The sequence below is a fragment of the Microchirus variegatus genome (assembly GCF_963457635.1).
Source record: "Microchirus variegatus genome assembly, chromosome: 9".
NCBI classification, from domain to species: domain Eukaryota; kingdom Metazoa; phylum Chordata; class Actinopteri; order Pleuronectiformes; family Soleidae; genus Microchirus; species Microchirus variegatus.
In genome coordinates, this window is record NC_139810.1 from 19,457,251 (window position 1) to 19,482,739 (window position 25,489).

At 40.7% G+C, this 25,489-nt stretch overlaps 1 protein-coding gene across 1 annotated transcript in view; it reads left to right on the top strand.

Annotated features, from left to right (window-relative positions):
* Positions 1–20,388, top strand: part of pex14 (peroxisomal biogenesis factor 14) — a 44,587-nt gene extending 24,199 nt beyond the window's left edge. The window contains exons 4-9 of the mRNA XM_083894506.1: positions 2,069–2,194; positions 4,274–4,359; positions 6,046–6,148; positions 9,986–10,083; positions 15,783–15,874; positions 17,849–20,388. Coding sequence (XP_083750632.1) covers positions 2,069–2,194; positions 4,274–4,359; positions 6,046–6,148; positions 9,986–10,083; positions 15,783–15,874; positions 17,849–18,314 — 971 coding nt within the window. The 3' untranslated portion in view covers positions 18,315–20,388. The remainder of the gene's footprint in view (positions 1–2,068; positions 2,195–4,273; positions 4,360–6,045; positions 6,149–9,985; positions 10,084–15,782; positions 15,875–17,848) is intronic.
* The last annotated feature ends 5,101 nt before the right edge of the window (positions 20,389–25,489 follow it).

Sequence of the window (25,489 nt, forward strand, 5' to 3'; positions counted from 1 at the left end):
CAGGTTTTGGAACCCGTAATAAATTTCGCAATCCCTTTTTGGTCTTTTCCCTTTTATATGTAAAACTCACTTTCACATTTTGTCCTTTTTTCTTTGGGATCTAAGGGCCCTTTCATTTGGTGTTCTCTTTCCATCGAAAATAAAACATCACAGCCAACAATACAACTTGGCGAGCTGTAATTTGATAAGAAAACAGCTTTAAGAATGTCTGTGTATTTTATTTTAATGAACATGAAAAAACCCTTTCAGTTGCTGCAGTACGCAATATCGAATGTGAACAGTCATTCACAGTCATGTTCATACATGAAGCTTTTTTTTTTCTTTCTTTTTTTTAAATTGCATTTCAAGGTGAAATGAAAAACCTTGTTTTTATTTCTTCTCATTCGGGTGAAACTGAGATCTGTGCAAGTCTCACTCAATAGTCTGCCACCATGTAGTCTGCTGTGGTCAGATGAATCAGGAGTCCAGGGACACATTATTGCTTATTTGACAGTGCAGTCTGACTGCACAAACTCAGCACATGGTGACACCACTTCCTGGCACTCAGGACCAGCTGTAGACTACAGGCTGGCCAATATTTGCCTTCAATTATTCAACAATTTTCATGGCCATTTTGAAATCTTTGGAGCATTTAAATAAGTGACGGGAGGGACATTCCCTTGGCATAAAGCTGTGTGGTACAGTATCAAAAATGTCTTTATGCTTTTAGGGTTGTTCATACAGGAAGAGGTTAAAGTGGGCGGTTCAACCTGTTAGTCAGAATATCACTCATAAAATGCTCCAGCGTATGTTCAAATACGAGGAAAAGACTAATTTATGTTTAGAAATCGAAGTCTGTGCTTTAAATGTTTACCCAGTATTAGCAGTCCACAATGGAGTTAGTGTACACTTTGGCTATGAAGGTCACTCTACAGGCCATTATTGGAGATATGGCTTTGTGCAGTTACTTTTAATAAAAACATAAGGGCCATCTCTTGGAACACTGAAATGAACATTTTCCAATTTCTCTTGATGCCTCTGAAAACACAAAGGAAGCTTATTCTGAGCTTGTGTAAATTCTCTAAATCCACAGGGAATGGTTCAAGTAAAAGGCTCTCATACAAAGGGGTTTTCTGTCAATAAGCAAGGGAAATGGCTTATAGAAATGAATTGTAAAATGTTAGGCTACAATGAGCAGTGTTCTATGAAATTATAATTATATTATATGTGCTCATATGTTATTAAAAGCTTAGCCATTCTTATTTTAGACCAAGAACCACAACATGTACCTACTGCTTTTGATTTACTATTACATTTAATAGTACATTTTTAATTTTTATATACTTCTTTTTGTTTGTTTTCAGCCAGCACTAGTTAGTTACTGTAGTTCTTCCAAAGTAATATTTTCCTTTTGTTTAGACCAAGATCATCATTAAAGGATTATACCCAGAGCAATGGCAGCATTTGGTGCCTGAAATAAAATACTTTCTTGCCACAAAAGGAGATGTTCATATTAGATTCTTTTCTCCTCCCCCCTGATTCTCCATCAGGGAGCCCTTTGCAATTTAATCATCACTAAAATCATTAAAAAGATCTGAAGATTAAATTATATTGGCATTTGCAAAATTATGTAATACATTTACATTACAATGAAGAAATTAAAATAATGCATTTTCGCTGTCTGGGGTTTATGAAATCTCCACTTGGGAAATATAACTGGAGAAGTGGACAGACTCTTATTTTCTTTGCCTTTGGTGGCAGTTAATAGGCTAGCAGAGTTTCAGATTTCATTGTGTGAACCTTTCCACACTATCTTTCTTTGATGGATGTCTCTGAAGCAGAAACTCTCAATGGAGATACCCATTGCGAATCATTAAATGAAAATATTGTTTTTAGGATAGCGTTTGTAAAATTCAATGAAGATTTGACTTACTTTCTTTAAATTGTACTTAAAAGATTTGTGAAGCGCTAGGGAAGAATTTAAGAATATATTATGATAGGCCAGGAGCCATTTGGTGTTCCCATTAACACACAGTTACTGCGCATACCCCTCCTTCGCTGTCTTTAAAGTTGAGTGTCTTGATTTTAGGACTTACGGATGAAGAGGTAGAGTTGGCCATCCAGCGCTCTGGCAGCACAGAAGAAGTCCTGCCTCTGGACCCTGTAGCGGTCCCACATCCACTCCATGCAACCCAGCTGGCTCCTGTACCTCAGAGTGAGTTTGCCCTGTTTATTTTTCATTCCCTTTCGTTCCTGGTACTGGGATATTCATGTCCAATCTCCAATAAAATGTATTTATTTGAGTCTAATTTAAAATTCACATTGTAGTTCAGTGCAGGTTTGCTTTTGGAGATCTTCACTGTTTTTTTTATGAAGTTAAACCCACTAAACTGCATTAACCGTAGCTCACCAAATTTCAGCATCATAACAAGGATCATAAGCTTGTATGCAGCGCAACATTTGCCTTGAAATCCGACACGGAAAACTTACAACGCACAACAATGCACTTGAAGTCTCCTATGCCATTCTTTTTCAAGGGGCTCGTCCGTGGCAAGACCCCACACCACAACCTGTATCTTTATTACCTCAGAAGGTTATGAGTGCTGTCCACTGATTTACCAATGCAGAATGAAGTCCGCGTAATGCTTAACCCATATGACAATGATTCCAGATGTATTCCACCCTCATTTATTACCACACTGTCCTTGACTCCCCCGGCATCTCATGTTTTGTAATGAAAGTGATGTTGATGGGATGGCCATGTAGTTAGGGAGACTAGCTGCTCTCCGTCCATAGTGGGGGGTTTTATATCAAAACGGCTATAAGGGAGCTGCATAATGAGGTGAGAGCGGGGAGTCTTGTATGGGGGGTCATCCTGAAAAGAGGGGGCTACCTCCCTTTGATGTCCTTGTTATGGGGACGGTGCATGGGGACCCGCATCCATCTCTGTCGAAGTAATGGATACTCTGATCTCTATTTCCATGCTGTAGAAGGACAGGAAGGCCTCCACTGAACCCAATAAATTTGAGAGGAGATTGGAAAAACGGGGGATGGAGACCACAGTTCCACAGCTTAAGTGACCAAATAAAAAAAGGAAGATGGCAGAGTAGAAGTAGCAGAGGGAAAGGAGAGACAGGAAGAGTGGAGGGTCCTAAAGGGGGGAAAGAGCATGTGAAGACCCCAGTGATGCAGTGATGCTTGCTCAGGGTCAACCACCTACCCCAAGGACTCCAAAGCCTTTCAGAAGCACAGTATTCTGAGATAGGTGACAGTATATTGCAGCTATAATGTTGATGAAGACCCAAATGTATGTGGTTACCATGTGGATGTTGGAGAATAATTCAAAATTTTCAATAGGAGGGGTTACAGATTTAGCCCTGAATGGTGCTGAGGCAGCAAGGAAACATGCCCTTGAGTAAGTTGATGAAGGAGCGTAAAAAAAAAAAAAAGCACTCACCTTGAAAATATACCATACAGTCCAATATGACAGTGGCGCTCATTTTATTTGCATGATAAATTCCACAAGTGGTCAGGCGTAAGATCAGTCTGGTTTACTTCAGTCCAGTAAACATGCACCACATAACCCATTAGGTGAAATCAGACCTGTTTATAGAATATCAGTGGTGTACTTCAGTGGCTTAGCCTCCAATCATAATCTATTTATCTGGATTCCACCAGAGTGAATAAAAGAAAATCTCATATATTTCCTCCAAACCTGTTTGTTGTTTAGTGACATTTTCAGTTGAATGCCTCTCTTATGTGGGGGAATTTCCACTTTGACAGACAGTTAGCCTACCCAGATGACAGCTTGCACAATGACACACTTTCACATTATCCGTCACTTAGCAAGACAATCATCAACCTCTAAGCACACAAACAAACCTTTTTGTTCATGGCAGTTATTTTAAGAGTTCTATATGTGCACAGTGTTGGTCTTTTCTGCTAGAGAGGATGCCCTCTTAATGTTCTGTTAGTATATTCTGTATGAAATAATTATAATATCACAAAGGGATATTTAGGATTGCATCGTTTGTATTAAGGGCAGATAATAATTGTTACCAGTAGTTTTGGATGCTTTAACTAATTTAGAACATATTCAGTGAACATACCCCAGTGAATTTACTGTTTACCTATAAAAACTAATAATTCAGCATGCATTAAAAAATCTGGAAAAAATGGGTTATGCCATTTGTACTTGAAATTGGAAACATTATGAGCAAGCTTTTTACCCACATTAAAATGAAAGCAAACCATTCTTTTTCTCAGCACATCAACACATGTTTTTATCCTCCAGGTTCAGCAGGCTACAGATGGAGAGACTATGGTGCCCTCACCATCATTATGGTGGGCATGGCCTTTGGCTTTCATCAGCTTTACAAGGCAAGTAACACCCTGAGTCTCCTGCACTTAAGACCATCAATTGACTTTGTCTTCACAGTTACTGTTTCTCTAAAATTTGTTATACACATTATGTATGCCATCCCAAGATCTGTCAGTACTGCCTCTCCCTGATATTGCATTTAAATTGGTGGGCTTAGCTAGTACATCAGTTTATGACGAATTGTGGTGCTCGAATAGAAGGCGCTTCTGCAGTATGTAACATCACTCTGGTCTTGTTGTTAAAGCTACCCTGCTTTACGTCAAAGCATGATCTCATTTGAACCCCCTTTTTTTTTTACTTCCCCTTCCCTCCTCCCCTTGGATACACATTTTTTTCCTCCAAAAAATATAGTTGCTAACACAGCACACAACCGTTTTTTTTGCTGTCCCACCGTCTAAAAATAATCACCTTGGTTTTTATCTGGCTTAGCAGCCCTTGAACATGAGCTCATGAGGCCCCTTGTCCCCGGTGACATTAATCCCATAGTGGTTGTTAGTAGTAGTCTGAGTGGCATGTGGAAGCCATTACTCTCATTTTAGAGGAGGACAGGAGCTCCAGCAGTAGCTCTTGGCCTAGATGACAGGCCATTCTCCTCTGTGTCTGTAAGGGAGAGACGGGGAGCACGTATCATGTACATGCATATGCCTACCTGACCCTGTCACATATTGGCTTCTATTTAGATCCTGTTATGCCCTATAATTTCATTCTTTAATACAGAGCCTTTTATAAGGCTGCACATGCACAGTCGGTTCCTCTACCACTGTGGTCTTTCACCGATGAAAACACGCCCTGCACCAGCCTACATGCAGCAAGGTTTGCCAGCCTCTGGTCTCCTGGGAGGTGGGATTCCCTGGTGGGACGGCACAGGTTGCTGTCATGTCACTGGAGCGTAGCGCCAGTCGCACCATATGTCCAGGCTTCTGTCCATACTTTATTTACGTTATAGCACACCTTGTAAACATCACACTCCCAGCAACCCACTTATTAATTACCACGTGTTGACACTCATTTAATCTTTTTCTCTAAAAAGTGTTTATTACTTGTGCTGGTGTGTCAAGCTTGCCACCTGCGCTGGGGAGAAAACCCAGCTCAGGCAGCAGCAAGCTGCAACCGGCTGTGAATAGGTGACCCTTATTCAGTCTTAAAACCATGGACAATGGTTAGGTTTTTGAATACATTCAGAATATATATTTCTTTATATATTATTTCATAAAGTTTTGTTTATTCTGTGGCAGTTTTGGGTGTCGAAGACTGTATTTTCCCTTCCCTTCTTTCTGTGTCTCTTTTAATTCATTGGTATTGCTTTTTGGTTTGTTTTTGACAGCAGTTGCTTTTATTACGGATTTGTATAATTGTTTTTTATTACTTTTACAAAACTATTAAATGGAGAATAAAAAATCAGTTGATGCTTGATGAATAACATGTACTCAGTTGTCAAAAATGTTGATTTTCATTAGATCAACCCATGGTTTCAACATGCTGTAGTTGTGTATAATTATATCAGCTGCTTGGACACCGCTTAAACATGTGCCACATCATGCAGATTAGACAATTAGGCATTGGTTTAACAAAACAATGCCATTTAACCTATCACAGCCAAGTGTAGGTGGGCATGTCTTTTTCTTGTCTTTTTGCCCCTTCCCAGTGAACAGAGGTGTAATTTTGTGCCATGCTTTTAATTGCAGAAATACATCCTTCCCCTCATTATGAGCAGGCGAGACGACAAGAAGCATCTGCAGAGGATGGAGAGCAACATTGCGGCAATGAGTGGCACGCTGACACAGACAGGTGAAGATTAATATCTTCATCACTTTCTCCCTCCTTAACATTTTCCCTCATTTATCTGTCGCCAAAATCGGGGGGCCCTGCACGTTTTTAACAAATGACGCCGCTGTCATTTCGCTTTAATTTGAAATTGCTTGTTTACTGTCAGGCTCAGGCTCAATTAATTACGTTTCGCTGAAAAGCTCTTAACCTCGGAATATTAATGAGGAGTTGGGAAATGACAACTTTTCTTCCCTCCTCTCGTTCTCCCCCCCCTCACTCCCCCCTTCCATCCGTCTCCCCTTGCACCAACTTCACCCCCATCTAAACCTCCACCACCATCATTGTCATCCACCTTCTTCCCAATAGGTGGTGAGAAAGTTCAATTTAATTTTGTGTATGAGCGTGTGTGTGTGAGAGAGAGAGAGAGTGTTTGCTATGTGTGCAGCATGGCACTGTGTGTTGTCCGGGCTCACCACTGGCCCTAGTGTGATTAAGTGTACGTTGACAGGTGCGGCTCCCATGTTGGACAGGTGAGGAATCTCAACCTGTCTGTCAGACATGGAGAGAGAGAGTGAGAGTGGTTGGGAGATGCTTTCCTAGCTCTTTGTCAGTATAATTAAAAATCCCAGGAGGCGTAAATGAGGGAGACACTCTGAGAAAGTTTGGTCTTGTTAGCAGCCTCTGTTGAGCCTGGACTTTGTTTTTTAACACTACAGTTTTTAAAGCCCTAATGAGTTAAGTAACAAAGATAATGAAGGTTTAAAAAACAACAACTTTAAATGGTGAATTTTCAATAAGATTCTATGATAATGACAACAATAATGTGTTTTATTTGTTTAGCAAGTTAATGAAAGTGTGCTCTTTTTAAGAGAATGTTTTAAGAAATTATACAAAAGCAGAGCTCCAAAAGCATGCATGTTTTTAAGTCCCCTGTTGGGTTAGGTTTCAGTTTGGTGTGTGTTTGATATATTACATATTTAATCAAAATGTATTTTTTAACTAAATAATTTGCCTTGAAAATGCGATGTTGAAGTCTTGCTAATGTGTGCATGAGCTCCGTCTACCTGTCTGTATGAGACATGAAACAAATTAAAAACCTAACTTTAGAAGTTAATAATAATTCATCTGATCATACTAGAAAAACTATATGTACTATATAATATGTACTTTATGTGGAGGATGAGCAGTTGAAATACAAATAACCCTATTTGATTTGTGTATGCCTTCCCGTGGCGTTAATACAGGTAGTGTTTGTTTGATTTTCCATCACCTTCATATTGATATAAATTACATTACCTGTCACGAACCAGTACACTGTAGGTGAAACAGTTGCTATTACCATTTTATCCAGTCACACCCATGCTATTGTTTTCTGGCCGGCAAAGGTAGGCGGAGGGTTAGTATTTGTGTGAGATTGCGTGCGAGGTGTGCCACCCTGAATCTGATTAACAAATATATGCCCTTTTATGTTCCTTTTCTCCCAACTATGCAAACACATTTCCTCGGATTATTTTGCTGCCCATTCTTACTCCACTTATCACTATCTGGAGATTTGCCAACCCACAAACCATGTTTTGTTTGTCAGTAAACACAGAGTTTCACAGAGTGCTCCTGTGTTTTTTTGCTGCGAGAAGGTGAGCCTCCACTGGAAAAAAAAAACAAAAAACATGGGTCTTTTCTTTATCCAGTGTGGGGAACTAATTTGCTATGACTGCAGTAGCCAAGCTGCTATTGTAGTTAATGACTGTTGTAGTTAACAGTTGGGGAGAGGGGTTGCAATTACATTGAGAGTTTTCTCCCCCTGCTTTCCCTTTGTCTTTCTCTCCCTCTCACTCCCTCTCTCCTCGCTGCACTGAGTAATAGCGGCCGACTGCCTTGCTGCTGCCAATTGCTTGAACCCCCTTTTGTTAAAGTTCATGTATTTCTCTAGTGCCGGGTGCAATGAGGTGATGTATTCTTTTGAATGAGGACTACATTAGTCTCTCTCACCAGCCACTGCTCGAGAGTAAGGGCTTTGACTCCCATTATGATTTGCCTACAACTTCACACAGACAATTAATGAATGGATCTTGGAACTCCTTCAGCGTGCCCAGCCTGTAATGGAATTGTGCGGCTGTTTGGGCACTCTGTCGGTGGGAGCCATATTGGTGACCAGCTGGCCATTAAAGACAGAGACAGCCCTGGACATATGTAGTGTACATTATATTGAGGTATTTACTGAATAATTTACTGAATATACAATGTGCACCCTCCTCACAGCAGCTGCAAGCCCCACACACATCATCTTGTCTCAAATTCTTTCTCTCACGCTCTCTCTCCATCTATCTATCGCTCTCTCACACACACATACAGTATACACTCTGCATCTGCAGCCTCTTTCTGATTCATGCCTGGCCAAAGTCATTGACTTCATTATTTTTGGCTGCTTATTTATGACAACTACCAATAAGAAGTCATGCATTTTTGTCAAGAGTCTGAGAGACAATGGAGTTGACTTTGTGGAGAGCCATGAAAAGGGCTGGTCTATGAATTGCTTGACTGAAGGGGCTGAAAAAGCAGTACCAATGGTAATTCAGGAGGTACAGCGTTACTGGCTGGCAGACAGACCCACACATCTGGATAAGATGTTCTGTGGTGAAGTGGAATTGGAGACTAATAGGGCAGCTCTTGGCTTTGCGTGCACACCCTGTCACAATAACACCTTTTTAAGCAGGGATGGCTGCGGTATTTTAGTTTTATTACCTTCTCCAAAAAGGTTTGTCACTGCGTCAAAAACCCGGTAGCAAACTCAAATTGTTTGCACAGTGTCTTTTTCTTTTTTTTGGCCCTAACCAACGATCCTGCTCAAACTCGTATTCTGTCCGATTCTGTGAAAGGAAATGAAAAGATCAAACGTTTCAGCACCCCACCCATATTGATACAACTCCACCCATTTAAACACAGGTGTCACTACAAGATATTAGTGTCTTTTAAAGATCAAATATTTTGGTTGTGTTGGTTTTTCAAAAGAAGCACGGACTGCAAGCTTGTCTCTGTCTTTTGTCCCGGCCCGGGTAACTTAATGTGAGAGAAAGGTTCTTTACATCCTGTCCAGCCAGCAGCAGCTCAGGCTTTTAACCATTGGCCTGACAACCTCACTAGTGGACCGCCACAATATCTGTTGATGTTAATCCTATTAGGCTTGATTTAACACTTTACACGCCCATGATTTATATGAATGTTTATTGGTTTTCTGTAATATAATCAGCTCGGGGAAACTTAATGCATTGTTTGGTAATACACGCGTGACTGGAAGCAGGGGGCAACAAACTGTGCCTGGTGTTATTTGAAATCATACACCCACATCCAACACCAACACTTGAACTAATTCAATCTTCAAAGTCAATGGAAAAAGAACAATATTTATTAGGATTAGGGGGGACATTTTGTCTGGCAGCCTCCTCCCAAATAAGAGCCTTGTTTTTTCCTTTGTTGATCGTTTGAGGATTTAAGATGCATTAGAAGGCAGTGTCTGGGTGGATAATGGAAGGTTAGAGACTGTTATTTGATTTAAGTTCAGACACTAGAGATTAATATCTCCATCCTATGTACCCCCCCACCACCACCCTCCACCAGTGCCTCTGACCAAAATGCTGCGACTAAAGTTACGGGGTATTAGCTTTGATTACAATTCTTAGAGCACAGCTTTGATCATTGGAATAAGTCGGACCTCATCAGCTCTGTCGTCTCTGGAAAGAAGACTAATTTTTGCGCCACTAAAACAAACACTTCACACAACCTTGTTTCCTTTCTTTTTTTTTCAAAATTTTTTATGAATTTGCGAAATTTTACCATCTGTTGTTCTGCTTGTTTCCACAGTAAGCCAGCTGCAGCAGACCCTGGGATCCATCCAGGAGCTCCTGATCCAGCAGCAGCAAAGAATGCAAGAGCTCTCACAGGAACTGAATACAGTAGAGGTAACTACCCCATGTCATCAGCATACTGTATCAGCATCATTCACTATTCACCCACACACATAACCAGTTTTATCGAATCTTGGTGGCTTCAGTTGAAAGTTTGAGTTTCAGAGTTTTATTCTTATTTCTAACTTTTCCTCACACTGCAAAATTCATTCACCAACATGTTAAGTCTGGTCGAAAACAACAGTAAAGTCTAACTTCATAAATCTGTTAAAACTGGTGAAATTTGTGTTATATTACCTCACTGTAAACCAACAGGAGATAAAACAAATTTAATAAGCTTCCTTGTACTTCAGATATTAAAGTTTGCAGACTTCCTTTTTTAAAAGTCTGTTATGTTGTGATTAATGATTTGTGGGGAGCTAGACAGGCAGTAACTCTTAAATTGCAGAAGAGCTACGTAAACGAAAAAATTCAGGTTCAAACCTCCAGATTGATGAGCAGAGCTTTCTCGAGGCCTCTGCACTAAAAAGTCTTTCGCTACAAAGAGTCGTAACTACCTAAGACGGACAGCCTTATTATACTGTATATCATCAGAACACAAGCTGCAAAATAGTGTGATGCATCTCATCATGGGACCATAATCTTTAACCGTATGGTCATTCATCTTCGTCTTGATTTTTATAGACAGTGTTCATAATCTTCTCAAAATCATAAGTGTTTAGGTGAATCGCACTGAGTGATTGTTCTTAAAACTTATGTGCAAGGATGAAATGTTTCTTGCTTTTATAACACTGCTCATAAATCACTTAATGATCTCTGGGCTCTTAAAAAGTGCCTTGGAAGAGACAATCTTAGACAATGTTTTATGTCCGCAGCTGTTAAGCACACGGTTGTTTCACTGTAGCATCTGGATATCTCAGGAAAACATATGCAGACACATCTGTTTCAACACAAACAAGGAAGAAAAATATGAATCTCTTCCCTGGACAAGGTTCATCAAACACTGACAACTCGTATCTAATTTTGTGCTGCCTCAACTTCTTAGCCACACAGAATCTCTGGTGTAAAAAAAAAAAAACAACAAAAAAAACAGTGGTACCACAAAGCAGCATGTGTGACTGCATGGTAACGATGATATGATTTGAACCCACACTGGTTTGAAACAGGCCTAGTTGAGGTGTTGTGTCAGACAGACTGACCAAGGATGTTATTTCTTTTCATTTATCATCTTCAAATCATAGATTGGATTCAAAACCGTTGATCTTAAATTTCCCTGAGAGTCGGCACAAGGCCGCTTGTTGTCTCAGGCCTTGAAGGAAATTGGGAAATCGTTTTCAGGTCCGGGATGTTTGATGAGAAACACATGTTGGTGCTGGCGAGCTACTTATCATTCACCGTTTGTGGCTTTCGGGGTTTGCTTCACCACGCTGCTCAAAGTACACCACGCTTAGCAATTATACCTCTCAACGCGGAAATGTGCCTTTAACCAAAAACACATGGGGACTTCTGTTTCCTCAGCTGCTAAGTAAACATTTCTCGTAGTTTGGGAACCGCTTACTTGTGGAGTGTGTTTACAGTCCCGAAACTGGGGAATTCTTTATGAGAGTGAATTAACTGAGTCTGTGACACTGTGTCCACACACAGCATGCCATGCGCTGATGCTGCACATTTCCAGCCTAAGGCAGTTGCTGTTTTTCAGCCATTATCATGACTCTTGCAAGAAAAAAAATGCTCCTGTATTCTACTGCAGGTGTTAAAGACTGACTTTCCCGAGGGTTAGTCATCCCTGATGTTAAACAGCTAGGTCTATTTCTGCTCTATTATCATCACAAATCTGACTGTTAACCGTGTTTGCCCTACTGTCTCAACTCACTGATCGCTCTTTTTATTAGTGGATCCCACACAGAAGATTAGAAACCGCCTCTTTGCTTGTGTGAGACACTCTGCCAGTGGGAAAGTGCATAAATAGAGTGAAATCAATTGCATTGTACCAATGTTTCCACTCAAAAACCCTCCTCTGGGGACTTCCCTTTGAAACTAATTCCATCATAAATATACATGTGTTACACGAAAACACACTGCCTGCCGACGGAGTAACTGTGAATTAATTTGCCTTCAGACTCTCTTAAACAAGGCTTGTTAAAGATCTTATCTTGTTGCTAATGGTCCACAGGCATTTATCTTCATTTATCCAGATGCGCTGCCGTCCTTGGGTGCTGCTGGAGTTGATGTTCTTTTTTTCCATTTGTTGTGTATGTGTGTGTGTGCGTGGATATATGTATGTTTTTTTTTTTTTCTCCTTTTTTCCTCAAAGCACTTCATTAAGCAGCAAAAAGGCTGACCTCCATCACACCCAGGCACCCACCTGAGACATATTACTTACAAGGCTTTTAAACCATTTAAAGGAAATCTTTACCATTTACAGTATTTACACATTAGAAAATACACCCAGCCACTGCAATGGTGGTTGATAATTTAATAGGTGGCACCCTTTGTCATAGTTGTGTTGCTGCTTCAAAGTTTTCACTGCATATATTTGAAGTCTGTACAAACATGAAAATAAACAGCAACTTTACTAATTGGCCGACATAAACAACCATGAGCTGGTAATTCTAGTTTGTCGCATGTATATTTATCCATGATGCACCGTTCATCTGCAATTATGCTTTCCATCCTGCACCTGTACACCAGGATGTATGAAAGAAGTCAAACATCACTCAAAACAAGAGCGTGCTTGTTCAATTCTCAGTTCCCTCCCAAATAAAACCACATAGCTTTGTCTGTTGTCTATAGGACAGTGTTATCACAAGGTAGTGAGTGTAAACATTTATCTTATTACTTAGATGTTATTTCTGCACCAAAGAGAAACGCACATTAAGAAAAAGTTTTGAAGTACGCACAGTAGTAAAAAGTCTTAACCGTCTGCATTAGTTCTCATGTAATTGTGCAGTAATGACCATAGAGTGCTCATTGTTCAGGACATCATGATGTTGATGGGTGTTGTTAATTATGTGGTATGTAACTTTTAAAATAATTGTAAGAATAATAATTCAGAGGTAAAGGTCTGTGTACTGATTCTTTAAAGGGGACATATTATGCAAAATCAACTTTTTAATCATTTAAATCCTTTTATTTGGGACTCTGGAGGTCCTATCAGTTGGCAAAGTGTGAAAAAAGATGACTCACTCATGTTTTTGCAGTCCTCATCAGTCTAAGTACAGGAGATCAAACACGCGATGTTGACTTCCGCACTCATTGGGACGTCACAATGCGCTAAATTCCTGGAATTGTTGTCTCGTGGGAGCTCCGCTTTGTCCGTAAAACAGGCAAGAGTGCTGGCGAGGGCGACAGTATCCAAAAAACGGAAGTCTGCGAAAAGTTCTATTCTTGGCTCCACAGTGCAGCACAGAGTTCGACACAAACGTCCAGCCTCAGAGGATTTATCTGTCCAGTGAATACATGTTATATATGACAGCAATGTGCCTGCTAGAGCCTAGGTGGACCTAAAGAGATACTAATAAACCGAGTGTTCTGAACAGGGCTGTTTTGGCAGGGTGCTATAGTGCTTCATTCTTATGGTATTTCACATGTCATGGCATGTCACAGACATGTTCATTGGGACACCAGGAAACTAGGCTAACTTGGAGAAATAGGGTATAATATGTCCCCTTTAAAGTATGTGTCTTTTCAGAAGTTAAATATTATTATCACAATCTGTGTAATCCACCGGATATGTGTCGGCAAATCAGACAGACCTCTAAGATCAGATTCTATGTCAGCATCCTACTTAAAATCTCTCCAGTCACTGATAGTCCACCACTCAACCCACCTAAGCACCCTCTGCACTTAACACGAGATTCTTCCACAACGTGTGCGTATAAACACTGGCATAATGTATCTCAAAGCTGAAATCCAGTCCTGGCCCAACATTTAATTAGGTTTCCTCAGACTTAATTAGACATATGTCAGAGGTAGTGTTGTGTGACAAGCCTTGATGTGAGATATTATATGGTGCTGCTCTGCAGATAATGCAAATTATGGATGTAGCTAGCGGTTAACAGTTATATTCTACAGCTTTTTTTTTTTTTCTGACGTAAAGTGCATAACAATCCTCATATTTATGTCGGCAAACAAAATCTCTGCTTTGGAAGCCTTTTAGATCAGCCTATATAGCAATTCTTACAGAAATGGAAGAGAAGCAGGATCTGGCGTTATTATATTGCTGCCTTGGGGAGGCAAGGGATTAAGATGGTTCTAATGAGGTGACGACTGTAATAAGAGTGTCTTCAGCTGGCCTCCAATGCTCTCCTTCTGAAACACGGCTCCTTATCAGCGAGGTTTAGGAGCCGATAAGAGCCCCAAAAAAAAATCCTCTTTCCCATCCTCATCTCCTTTTCTTTCTCCCCTCACTCCTCTTGCCTCCCTCCTTCTACTGTAAATGAGCCCGATCCCTTTCACATGTGATTCAATTAATTTCTTTTAGATTTAATTACAAGTGAAAGAGTTGAAGTTATCCTTCCACCCTCGATAGGGGGTCCACACTTCCTAACAAGCTTCCCATGGTGAGTCAGAAGAGTCTTAATTACAGTTTTTACTTTTCCTTTATCCCATTTTCCCTTGTCTTCTGCCTTTTCTCTCTCTCTCTCTTGTCTCGCCAGTCTATCCTCCTGCTCCTGCACACTTAAGCTCTTTATTTAGGAATCGACTAAGAATGGCAAGCAATTAGCTACATCACCGGTTCCTAACTATTTTGCCTTAATAGCTGAACAAGGCTCGTTCATGCTGGTTCGTCACAGGTTGCATTAATCAATGGTGAATGTTTGATTTGTGAGTATAGTAGAGATGAAACCCCTACTTCTTCCCATTTTAGTTGTTTCTATTCATTTACTTGTTACCCATTAGTATACAAGACATTGCAGCTCAATTTTATTGTTGTGGTTGACTGTTGCTCGTCACATCTTTTTCTCTCTTTGACAAAACTTGTAATTTATAGCTACCACTGTCAAACATTTTCAGCAGCAATTTGCAATTCAAATATTTTGCTTTTATACCCTGTAGCATTTTAAACTGCACCTGCTTTGTCTGTGTACCTGTCTGTGTGTTCTTGTATTTTTTTTTTTTTTTTTTTTTTTTTTTTTTTTTAAACCTATTTAGGCAAACACTGCTCTTGTCAGGACCAATAGTCCTAATGGGAGACAAAAACCTGGTCCTAATATGGCAGAACCTCATTTCTGAGGAACAGGTTGAGTTTATGGCTAAGATTTGAATTGTTTTATAGTTAAGGTTAGGGATAAGGCCTTGGGGGTAGGCTGTTCAAATGAATGAAAGTCCTAAAATGGATAGAAATGTGAGTCAGCGTGTGAAATACACCTTTTGATAAAATTCAAAAAGAACAAAACAAACTGCAAAGCTTTGGTCTGCTTTCATGAATGTGGCCATTGTTCAAGATTCTTTATCCAAAACAAAACACTAGACACTGGCCTAATGTCCTCTAGATAGCATGGAAAATTATGTAAAAACAACACAATTCACAGACTCCAGACTTTGGGAGCAGTTGAGGCCATAAAGGTGGCGGAAGTGCAATGTCTTGTTTTCCTATCTGCTGTCATCGGCCGGCTGTTGTGAGGCTTTTAGCATTAGCAATAACCATATTTGTTCACCTTGTAACCTGTGGCCTTTTTTTAAACAAAGCTGGGTTTTGCATTTGACCTGAACAGTGTTTGTGTTGAGTGTTAATTGTGTTTGTCCTATAGGCAACATCTTCGACCAACCGCATCCTGGACAACCAAACAATTGGAGAGCTGAAACAAGAACTTGCCTCACTGAAGGGCTTACTACTCAGCAGGTAACGCAGTTTATCCTGTGTGTGTGTGTGTGTGTGTGTGTGTGTGTGTGTGTGTGTGTGTGTGTGTGTGTGTGTGTGTGTGTGTGTGTGTGTGTGTGTGTGTGTGTGTGTGTGTGTGTGTGTGTGTGTGTGTGTGTGTGTGTGTGTGTGTGTGTGTGTGTGTGTGTGTGTGTGTGTGTGTGTGTGTGTGTGTGTGTGTGTGTGTGTGTGTGTGTGTGTGTGTGTGTGTGTGTGTGTGTGTGTGTGTGTGTGTGTGTGTGTGTGTGTGTGTGTGTGTGTGTGTGTGTGTGTGCGTGCATGCATGTGTTTTGACTTCCTGGTGCTCCTCATTGTTTAACAAAGATAAATTACTATCTGTGTGAAACATACCATGTGTTATAAGACTACTGCTCTTTTATATTAGCTTCACTCTTAAGATACTCAATGTTTAGGTTTGTCAGTAACATCATACCAACAGGTTAAAACAAAAATAAAGTTTGTTATAGAAAAAGTTGTGTTACAACAGCCAGAAAGGACAAGCAGCGTGTTGTGTAGTTTGTTCTTGATGAGTGCATATACTGAACATAAAAGTGAACTGAAACTGAAATTTGACATATTTCAGTCAGAGAACATGTGCTAGTTTTTTTTCCCAGTGCTTTCAGTGCTCAGTTGTAGTCGCGTGAGTGAAGTCCTGAAGGTTTTACACAAAGCAAGGCATATTTGAGGTACTGTATGTGGTGTTTGAAAGCTCTCAAAAAAGCCAGCAAATGAAGCAAAGATTTTTAGTACTGTACACGTAGGAATTATAAAACAACCATTGTGCAGATGTCTTTGCAGAGTCACTTCTACAGTGGAGAATTGTTGCAGTTAGCCTGAAAGTTTGTGTTTGTGTATGAATAAATAAAATAAAAGAACACATAATGTCACATTGCTCTTCCAAATTGCACACTTAAAGCATAATCATTAATCTCAAAGATGTTTAATCTCACAGGCACTAGAGGTTATAATACTGATTGCACCATTTCTTTTACTTCACAACTTGCCTCGGCCAATTAGCATACTGCAGGCATCAGCTGGTCTTCTGTGTTTTACTGCTTTTATTGGTTAGCAAGATAACCATACATGCATAATTGTTCCTGTGCAACTTTTTGTAATTTTATACCGGGTACAAAATGAGAGACAACTATAAAACGACAAAAAAAAGAAATGAAAAATATTCTGTGTTGAAATCAAACTATTCACTTCTATTTTTTAATACAGAATGTAAGGTATTTTGTGTCCCTGTTTGGTTACCAGCTTCGTTCCTCAATCTAATCAGGCGCCTTTCAGCTCAGTCAGCCCCATTAGCATGCATGACTATGTATCAGTGTCTGTAATGAAGGCTGAAGTAATAGTGTACATCAAAAAAAACCGACAAGGACAAGAATTGCCTCAGAACTGTCTGGTTGAGCATGTTTTGTTCCTCTCCTACATTCTAATCAGTAATAATCCCGTCATCATTTGCTTTCCTGGCTTCACCTGGATTCACACAATGGTGAAGACTTGAATGAGAAAATAAAGTCTCAGTATCACCATCTGTCTCCATACTCGTTCCTTTCCTGTTCTAATGATCCAAATCATCCCCAAAGTTTTTTTTTTTTTTTTTTTTGTTAACCACCAAGAAGTGCTGATGGTGTTACAACTCAGGGTTGTCCTTTTCATCTTAAAAGCTGCAGTCAGTGTAATTATATGAAGAAAAAAAAAATCTAAGAGCATCTTAACCAGGTGTGGGGAACAGCTGGCAGTTTGAGGGAGGGGGATTTTCTTTGTAGTAGTTATGAGAATTGCAAAGGATGCATAGTGTGTGTTTGTGCATGTTCAAATGTTATGCACGTAGTTTTGCGGTTGCATTTAGCCAAATGATGACCGATTTGATCACGGGAAAGCTCTTTCCCACAAAGTGTGATCACTGTGAGGTTTTTGATGAGGTCATAATCAGCTCTCATTTCTCCACAGAAGACAATTCCCCTCTACCCCCTCTATTCCTAAAATCCCCTCATGGCAAATTCCTCTGAAGCCACCTTCAGCACCCAGCTCGCCATCGACTAACCACACCAACAGCAGCAGTGACATCTCTCCTGTCAGTAATGAGTCTGCCAACTCCTCCCCTATCAAAGATGGACACCACAGCCCTCAGGATGCACTGGGAGGCCCCGATGGCGCTCTTGGTATTAATGGCGATGCCAGCATTATCAGCCTCAGCGCAGTGTTGCCCCTGGACTTGAAGGACCAGGTCCGCATGGAGGTGCAAGGGGAGGAGGAGAGGAAGGAGGAGAATGATGTCAGCCACGTCGAGGAGGAGGAGGAGGAGGCCCTAAGCATGCAGACAGAGGATCGGCGAGGTGGAGACGGACAGATTAATGAACAGGTGGACAAACTGAGGCGACCCGAGGGGGCCAGCAATGAGAGCGAGGTGGATTAGACCGCCGTAGAAAGCACAAAAACACTCTCCAAACACCACTTCCTATTTCTGCTGATGGCTTTGTTTCAATCTGCTGCTCTCTACTCACACTCATCATGTTTGTTTTTTTTTGTTTTTTTAATTCTCTCTTCACCGTCTGTTTCCACTTGTTTCCATAACATCTTAATCTTGAGCAAAATGAGGAGTAGGCATGGGCGCGATAAGACTCAAAACGGACAAATATTGTCTCGTTGACACATGGCTTACCTCAATTTACTTTTCATCATGCAAACTAAATGACTGCACGCAGAGGAGCGGATTACCATTTTGTGACTCTGCTGAGAAATGATGGGATATAGTCAAATCAGGAGTTAAAAAAGCTGTATGCTGAACTCACGCATGTGACGTTTAATTTTCATGATTTGATCAGATAACACACAGCTTTGCATTGGTGGTGTTGTAATTGCTCTGAAGCTCATTCATACACAGACCAAAGAGGCAATGCCGCAGAGAATATCTCTGCTGTACGGTGCAGCTGTGGGTCAGGAGTCATATGTTGTTGCTTCAGTCAAAGTTACTGTGAGCTTCCAGAGAAGCATTAACACAGTTTGTCTCCCTGGTGATGGCAATAGGGGAGGACAAGTTCTTCCAGGGCCACAGCTTTTAGCCTCTTTTATGTGTCCTTTCGCATTGGTGTCAGTCTGTCAATAATTCACAAGGCCAGCAGGGTGGCATTTGGGTGAAATAAAAGCCCTGAAATTTGAGATTAGAATGTGATGACGGGCTTTGTTCCATGCCGGTGTCAGAGTGTTCATAGGCTCAAAGGGGAGGAAGATAAATGTTTTTTCCCCCGCTTTGCTTTTTCACCGAGGGCTGAATTGCACATCTCTGTGCGTGTGCTCGTGTGAGGCAGGCGAGAGAAACCCAGGTTGTCTGCTGAGCTATATCTGTGTCTCCAGCAGGGCAGCTGATTTGGTTTGTGAAGTATGTTAATAATCAAATGATCAACAAATAACTGATGTATTAGTTCATGCAGCTTGAAATGTCAAGGAGGCTAAAAGAGGAAATCTAATACAGAAAGCCCAGTTGCGTTGTATTATTTTTCCGTGACAAACCCTCCGGTCCAAATTATATAGGGCCTCCTACAGTGAATAATCTTTACAGAAAACCACCACCAATATTTTGTAATTAAGCTGCAATACGACAACAAAGGCTGCAGAACTCACTTGTTTCTCCTTGGTGTGGAGGTGGATGGGGGAAGTTAGAAAAAAGAATTGCCCCATGATTGAAAAGGAAAGCAATGAATGAATGCTTGACTTATTGAATTACTCACTGTCTCCAGCTAACAAGAAGAGTCCATGAGTGAGAAGGAGGGATATCAGCTCTCGTGCCGTTTCCACCTCCAACACACGGCTGCCATAGGAACACAGAAAAGGTAGATGGACTCTGAACATTTCTGCGCGACACCACGTTCTTGACTACGCGTGATGTTTTATCTCTGTTAATTTAGTTCATGTTAAATGCTAACAACATTGCAGCATCCTGTGAATTGTATTTTTTATTTCACTTTTTTTTATTTGAGTGGGTAAATAAGTGTGGTCTCAAGACATTCAGACTCATGTGGTGTAATGTATGCTTCTGTGGTTTCAGTCCTCTCTAAGCTTCTGACCAATGGTTAAGTGTTTGCCAGAATACACAGCTGTTATACATTTGGGTTATATTTATTCTACATTAAATGAAAACAAGGTCTGACAAATTCTAATATTACTGTAATTGTATCTCTATTTTGTACATTTCCTGCATTCTGTTACGTCTTTTTCTTGGAGCCACATAAGTATATATTTTGAAACGTGCACATCTTAGTACTTGACTTCTGTTAAACACTGCTGATTGTAAATCCTAATTGAATAACGTAGACCTACTTTGTAAGAACGTCATTTCAATTAAAATTAAAGAAAATTACCATGAAAATATTCAATCTCACAGTTGTGAGTTGTCGATGTCAAATCTTTCTTTTGGCTTTAAACTTCTCTGAGGTGTTTGTATGAATTTAGTTACCTTTTGTGGAGCGATGAAGTTTTCTGCAATGCTCATGTCAAGCAATAAAAATTCAAACTTTTTCTGTTTGGTTGTAATAAATTAGACAATACTTTCTATTCCATAAGAGAGCTTTTTTGTCATACTTTTAAATAATAGCAGAACTGTAAATTTTTACCATTTGAGGGGGGAAAAAAATCCAAATATCAAGTGATCCCCAGTCAAACACCTGGTGTGAATTCAGAAAACATTTTAAGTCAAAGTATCAGATGGATCTCTGGTTCCTTCTCATTTAGCTGCGTCTTTAAGACCAGATACACTGCAGTTCCGGTGTGTACCATGAATCATGAACCACCAGGTAGTGAATTTTCAGAAAGCATGACAAGGCAGGGACTTTTGCCCTCTTTCAGCGTTCACTCTGGAAATGAGTAAGTGACAGAGTTATACATTAAACATGTGAAGATTTGTTTATTTCTGGAGGTTGGTTGCTAGCGTCTGTCTTTTGCTTTCTGTTGTGGGAGTGCTGCCTTCTTGAGTAGGATTTCCCATTCCATTTTGAATACATTAAATATTACAAACATATTTAAGTTGTATAGTTTTGTTCACAGTAACCTGGTGTCAGTAGAGTGTCATTCTGGATCATGCACAGAAAGTGCCTTCAAGTTGCTTAAAATTACCTCACGAACGAGCAGCACAAGGTCAGTGTGCCAACACCGCTTGACTTTATCAGTCTTTCTTTTTCTTTCATGTCCAACTGAATGTAGTTCTACTGTTAACATCAGCTCAGTGTAGTTAAGAACAATATGTCACAAGTAGCCAATAAGTGCGATGTACGAATGCCAAGTCCAACTCCAGTCCACCTAAACGTATACATGCAGGAGTAATCAGACTATGAATTGCATTATCCAGGTATGTTAGTCCAACTAAGACTAGCTCGATTTTTTTTTCGGGCCAACATGTTTATATGACATTAAGAAAACCAAAATATTTTCTTAGTCGGACTAAAATCGGACTTTTAACATTCATGTAAATGCTCTGATTGTCCTTTTTGGTCCACACGTTCTTCCACACAACCTGGTGTCTTCACTGCTCACAATGCAGCTCAAAAGTATTATGCAAGTAGCAGTGAATGTAGCCTTAGGCTATCAGCCTGTTGGGCAGCTTAAGTTCTGCTTATTTTTCCTCTCTCAAATTATTGCTCCGACTCGTTGCTCAGAATCTCAGCCTCAGTCATTTATTGTCATTTCTCACAAAGATTGAGTTGCTGACGATTCCATGAGTCCTTCAGGTTTGATGGAACAGCAGTTTACTGTGTTCTAATAACACTATACTACATTAAGACCTTGTCTTTAAAAGAAAAAAAAACTGTTGAAAAAGCTAGTTCTTCCTTACACACGGCATTATGAATATTAACATGCATTATGAGTTGTACAGATTTAATTTATCAAGGTCTAAATGATCAATAGCGTTTCACATATTGATGAGGTGTATAAACTTCTCCGAGGTTCGATACCACATCCCTTTGTAATCCATTAACCTCTCCCCGGAGTTCAGGCCAACCTTAGATTTATAGAGACCTAGAGTAATAAATCCTCTTGTACATCATTTAGTGTCTTTGGGGATTTGCTGTGCATTCCTGTTCAGAAAGCTGTATCCATCCCACCCTCATATTTTTAATCTACGTTTTAAGATTCTAAACAACCTCCTCTGCAGTTTGTGTACCTTTTCAGCAACCCAGAGCCCATATTAATACACTTCCTGGGTAGAGCTGCCCAGTTAGTCAGTAACAAGCGCTCCTCAATGTGGTAATGTAGTGAGGGATTGTTTGTCCAAAGCAACACCTTGGTTTTGACACCATTTGGCTCCCCGGTTGGGAGACTTAACCTCATCAATCTTGCTGCTAAACGGAGAGCACTCAATAGGATAGTGTATCGACGCGCTCTGAACTCCATTGTTCACTGGAACTCAACACTCAGCAGGTTAGAGGGCTGAGTGTCTCCTTGAATCAATGCAAGTGTTGTTAGCGTGTAGCAGCTAGTCAGAGGGCTAACATTGGTTCTGTCTGCAACATACACACATCATTAAAACTCCCTCAGTCCTCGAGTGTTGATCGCAAAACACCTTTTTGTTTTGCACAATCATTTATGTCCGGGCGACACGGGTCCAGTTGCTCTCACCCCCCAACATGGCTTCCAGACACCTCCAAGGGGGAAGTGCTGTGGAAAAAATTTGCATAGGGAAAGGTCAGGGAAAAATGCAGGAAGAGGAGCACCGAGGATGAAATACTTCTCCTTCCTCTTCCCTGTCAGATAAGATGCATGTTGCAAACATCTGTTGTAATAACTCGATGTGTGAGAAGTTCCTGTAGAACATCACCTTTTTTTTTTTCTTTTACCCCCTCTGGATTTTACTCCTCATTAATCATTTGTATCAAAACTGTGGGAACCACCTTTCAACATAATATTCCTATTAAAGCCTTGCAATTAATTTTTTTTTTTAAATCTACTTTTTGTGCAGTCTTTATCTTTGCTAGCATTGTAGCTCAGGAATCGATGCATCCATCACCCAGTTTCCACCAGTTTCAGTTGAGGCCAGCATAGAAGTCAAGGAGGTAGCAGCCTATTCATCTGACAGTTTTAAGCCTGCCCTGCACTGGAGGATAATTGACCCGAGTTTGGTCCCAATCTGGCCTTTCCCGACGACTGTGGGTGCCTTTTAATTTTAGGCTGATTTTTACAGCTAATCTGGGCAAATTATTCTGTAGATGTGAGAGTCTTCCTGATTTCAAATCGTAATTATTAAACATGTTTGATATTCATGACTGAACAGTCACTGGACTGATTTGTGCGGTCGGAAACGACACCAACGGTCCGCCTTCATGTCTGTTTATATTAATTATAAACAGTGCTGTAATGTAATGAAGTACAAATACTTTGTAACTGCACTTGCAGCATAATTATCACATATCTCTTCTTTTGTTATTTATATTTCTGACAACTTTTACTCCAATACATTTCCATTAACCGTCTTTGTTACTCACTACTGCAAAATAAAAGTTGAGTTGGTGACGTACTGCCTGTTTGTTGTCGCTAGTTTTTTTTAGCGGCACCAGCTGTTAGCTGCTAAGTTGTTTGCCGCAGATTTGTGCTCCAAGTGGACTTAAAACACACCTGCGGCTGGACCGCCCGGACCAACGCACGCGTATATCCTTGTTTATGCTCGCACTCGACGCGACGCAGGATATGACATAATTTTTTGGTGCACACCCAGCTCACTACGGCGACCATAAACCTAGCTTAACGCGGAGATCCTGGAGTCCAACGGCAGGTGTCCGGCTCATGCAGGCCCCGACGGTTTGGGTTAGCAGTTGCCGGTCGGGTGTGTGTGGCAGGGAGACGCAGACCGTCACACAGCTCCACAACGGGGGTCTGCACTTCGGGGCACAAAGGCTCGGCGTCTCCGATAGATGGCAAAGAGCATCGCCAAGGTACGTTCAAAGCAGGGCCGCACCCTAGCCAAACTGGGGCCCTAAGCAGATTTTCTCAATTGTAATTAAGCACATTTGGTATCCCAAAATTACTTTTGATACTTAAGTATATTAAATGCCAGGTACTTTAAGAATTTTACTCAAGTAATATTCTAAAAGGTGTGACTTTAACTTCTACCAAAGTCATTTTCTGGTAAGATACTTGTACTTTTACTCAAGTATCACTTTCAAGTACTTTATACATGACTGATTATAAACAGATTAAACGCCAAATGTGGGGTCCTGTGTCTTGACTGGATTGTCTAGTCTGGATTAACATTGAACAACAGTGACAAAGTCAGTCGTGTCTGTGGTCTCCCACGTTTTAAAATCAAGTCAGATTTGAAAATCCCCAATAATCCCCAATCTTTTACTTCAATTCATGGAAAAAGAGAGGGAAAAAAAGTGTTCTATTTAATGGATTGAACAATTTTACACAGACGTTCATTTCAACAGAGGTTGAATAACTATCCTGATAACTTTGGCTTTATTTATTGTTTCCATTAATGTTTTTATGTGGCTTTTAGTGAAATAACAGAACAAATTGCTGTTAAAGACATTCAGGGTACGCTGATATAAGAGGGACAGTAATGCCTCAATCAATTTGTAACCAAATACGAGAATAACGACATTCTCGTCACTCATCTATTCATCTATTCCTTAGATAGATGGTGCTAATAGGTGTATGTTAGCATGCTAAACTATGATGGCAAACACCATAAATATTATACCTGGAAGCATTGCATTTGAGACCGTGTTAGCATGTTGACATTAGCATTTAGTTCAAAGCCACGTCATACCGAAAGAGCTTCCAGTATTGCTGTGGTGCTGTTGGTGGCTGTTGAAAATATAAGTGGGTTAAGATTCATCATTGGCTCGTAATTTCTTTTCTCTGACTGATGGCTTTTCCCAGTCGTGATTTCAGCAGTGAAAGTAAGGAAGCATGGGTCACCTCCAAAAGCTTCTCCACGCCTGTCTCTCTAAAAGCAGCTCACCAACTCTGAGTGGCTGCTGAACCCCTGGCTCCTTCCTGGTGAAAATGAGAACATTTGACAAGCCAAGGTCACCAGGGGGGGTTTTTTGCCTGTATAAGGCTTCAATCGCAGTGGGCCCGGCGAACACTGCAAAGTCATAAAGCACTTTGTCATCACTCGCTATATAAACTCTCAACAATCAAGTGGGATCACATTCCCTCCCTTCCACTCTGTGTGGCCTGTGTCACTTGATTTTCTCCTGGCGCTGTTTCAAATCCAAATGGAGTATGTGAATACTGGGGGGGGCTGTCATGTGGAAGACTGCAGGCAGGGCCTCCTTTGAACCTGAAGCAAAGCTTTACTAACCTGTATTGGCAGGTAAAGCACAAGTGAGGAGCAGGGGGGGGGGGGACGGTGGCAGGCTGTGAAAAAGAGGGGAAACAATCGCGTGGCAGGTGGTTTCTGGCTGACGGTGTTTCTATGCAGTTCAATAATGAGCCATGAGGAGAGAATGGTGTTCATAAGAACATAAAGGACGACAACAAGGTAGAAAGAAAAGAAAAGAATGGACTTGCCTTGCACTGGCGTAGAGCAGATATGCTATTGTGAGGAGATTGGATTATCCAAAGAAGGCCTGTCAGCTTTGCTGAGGGACCGCA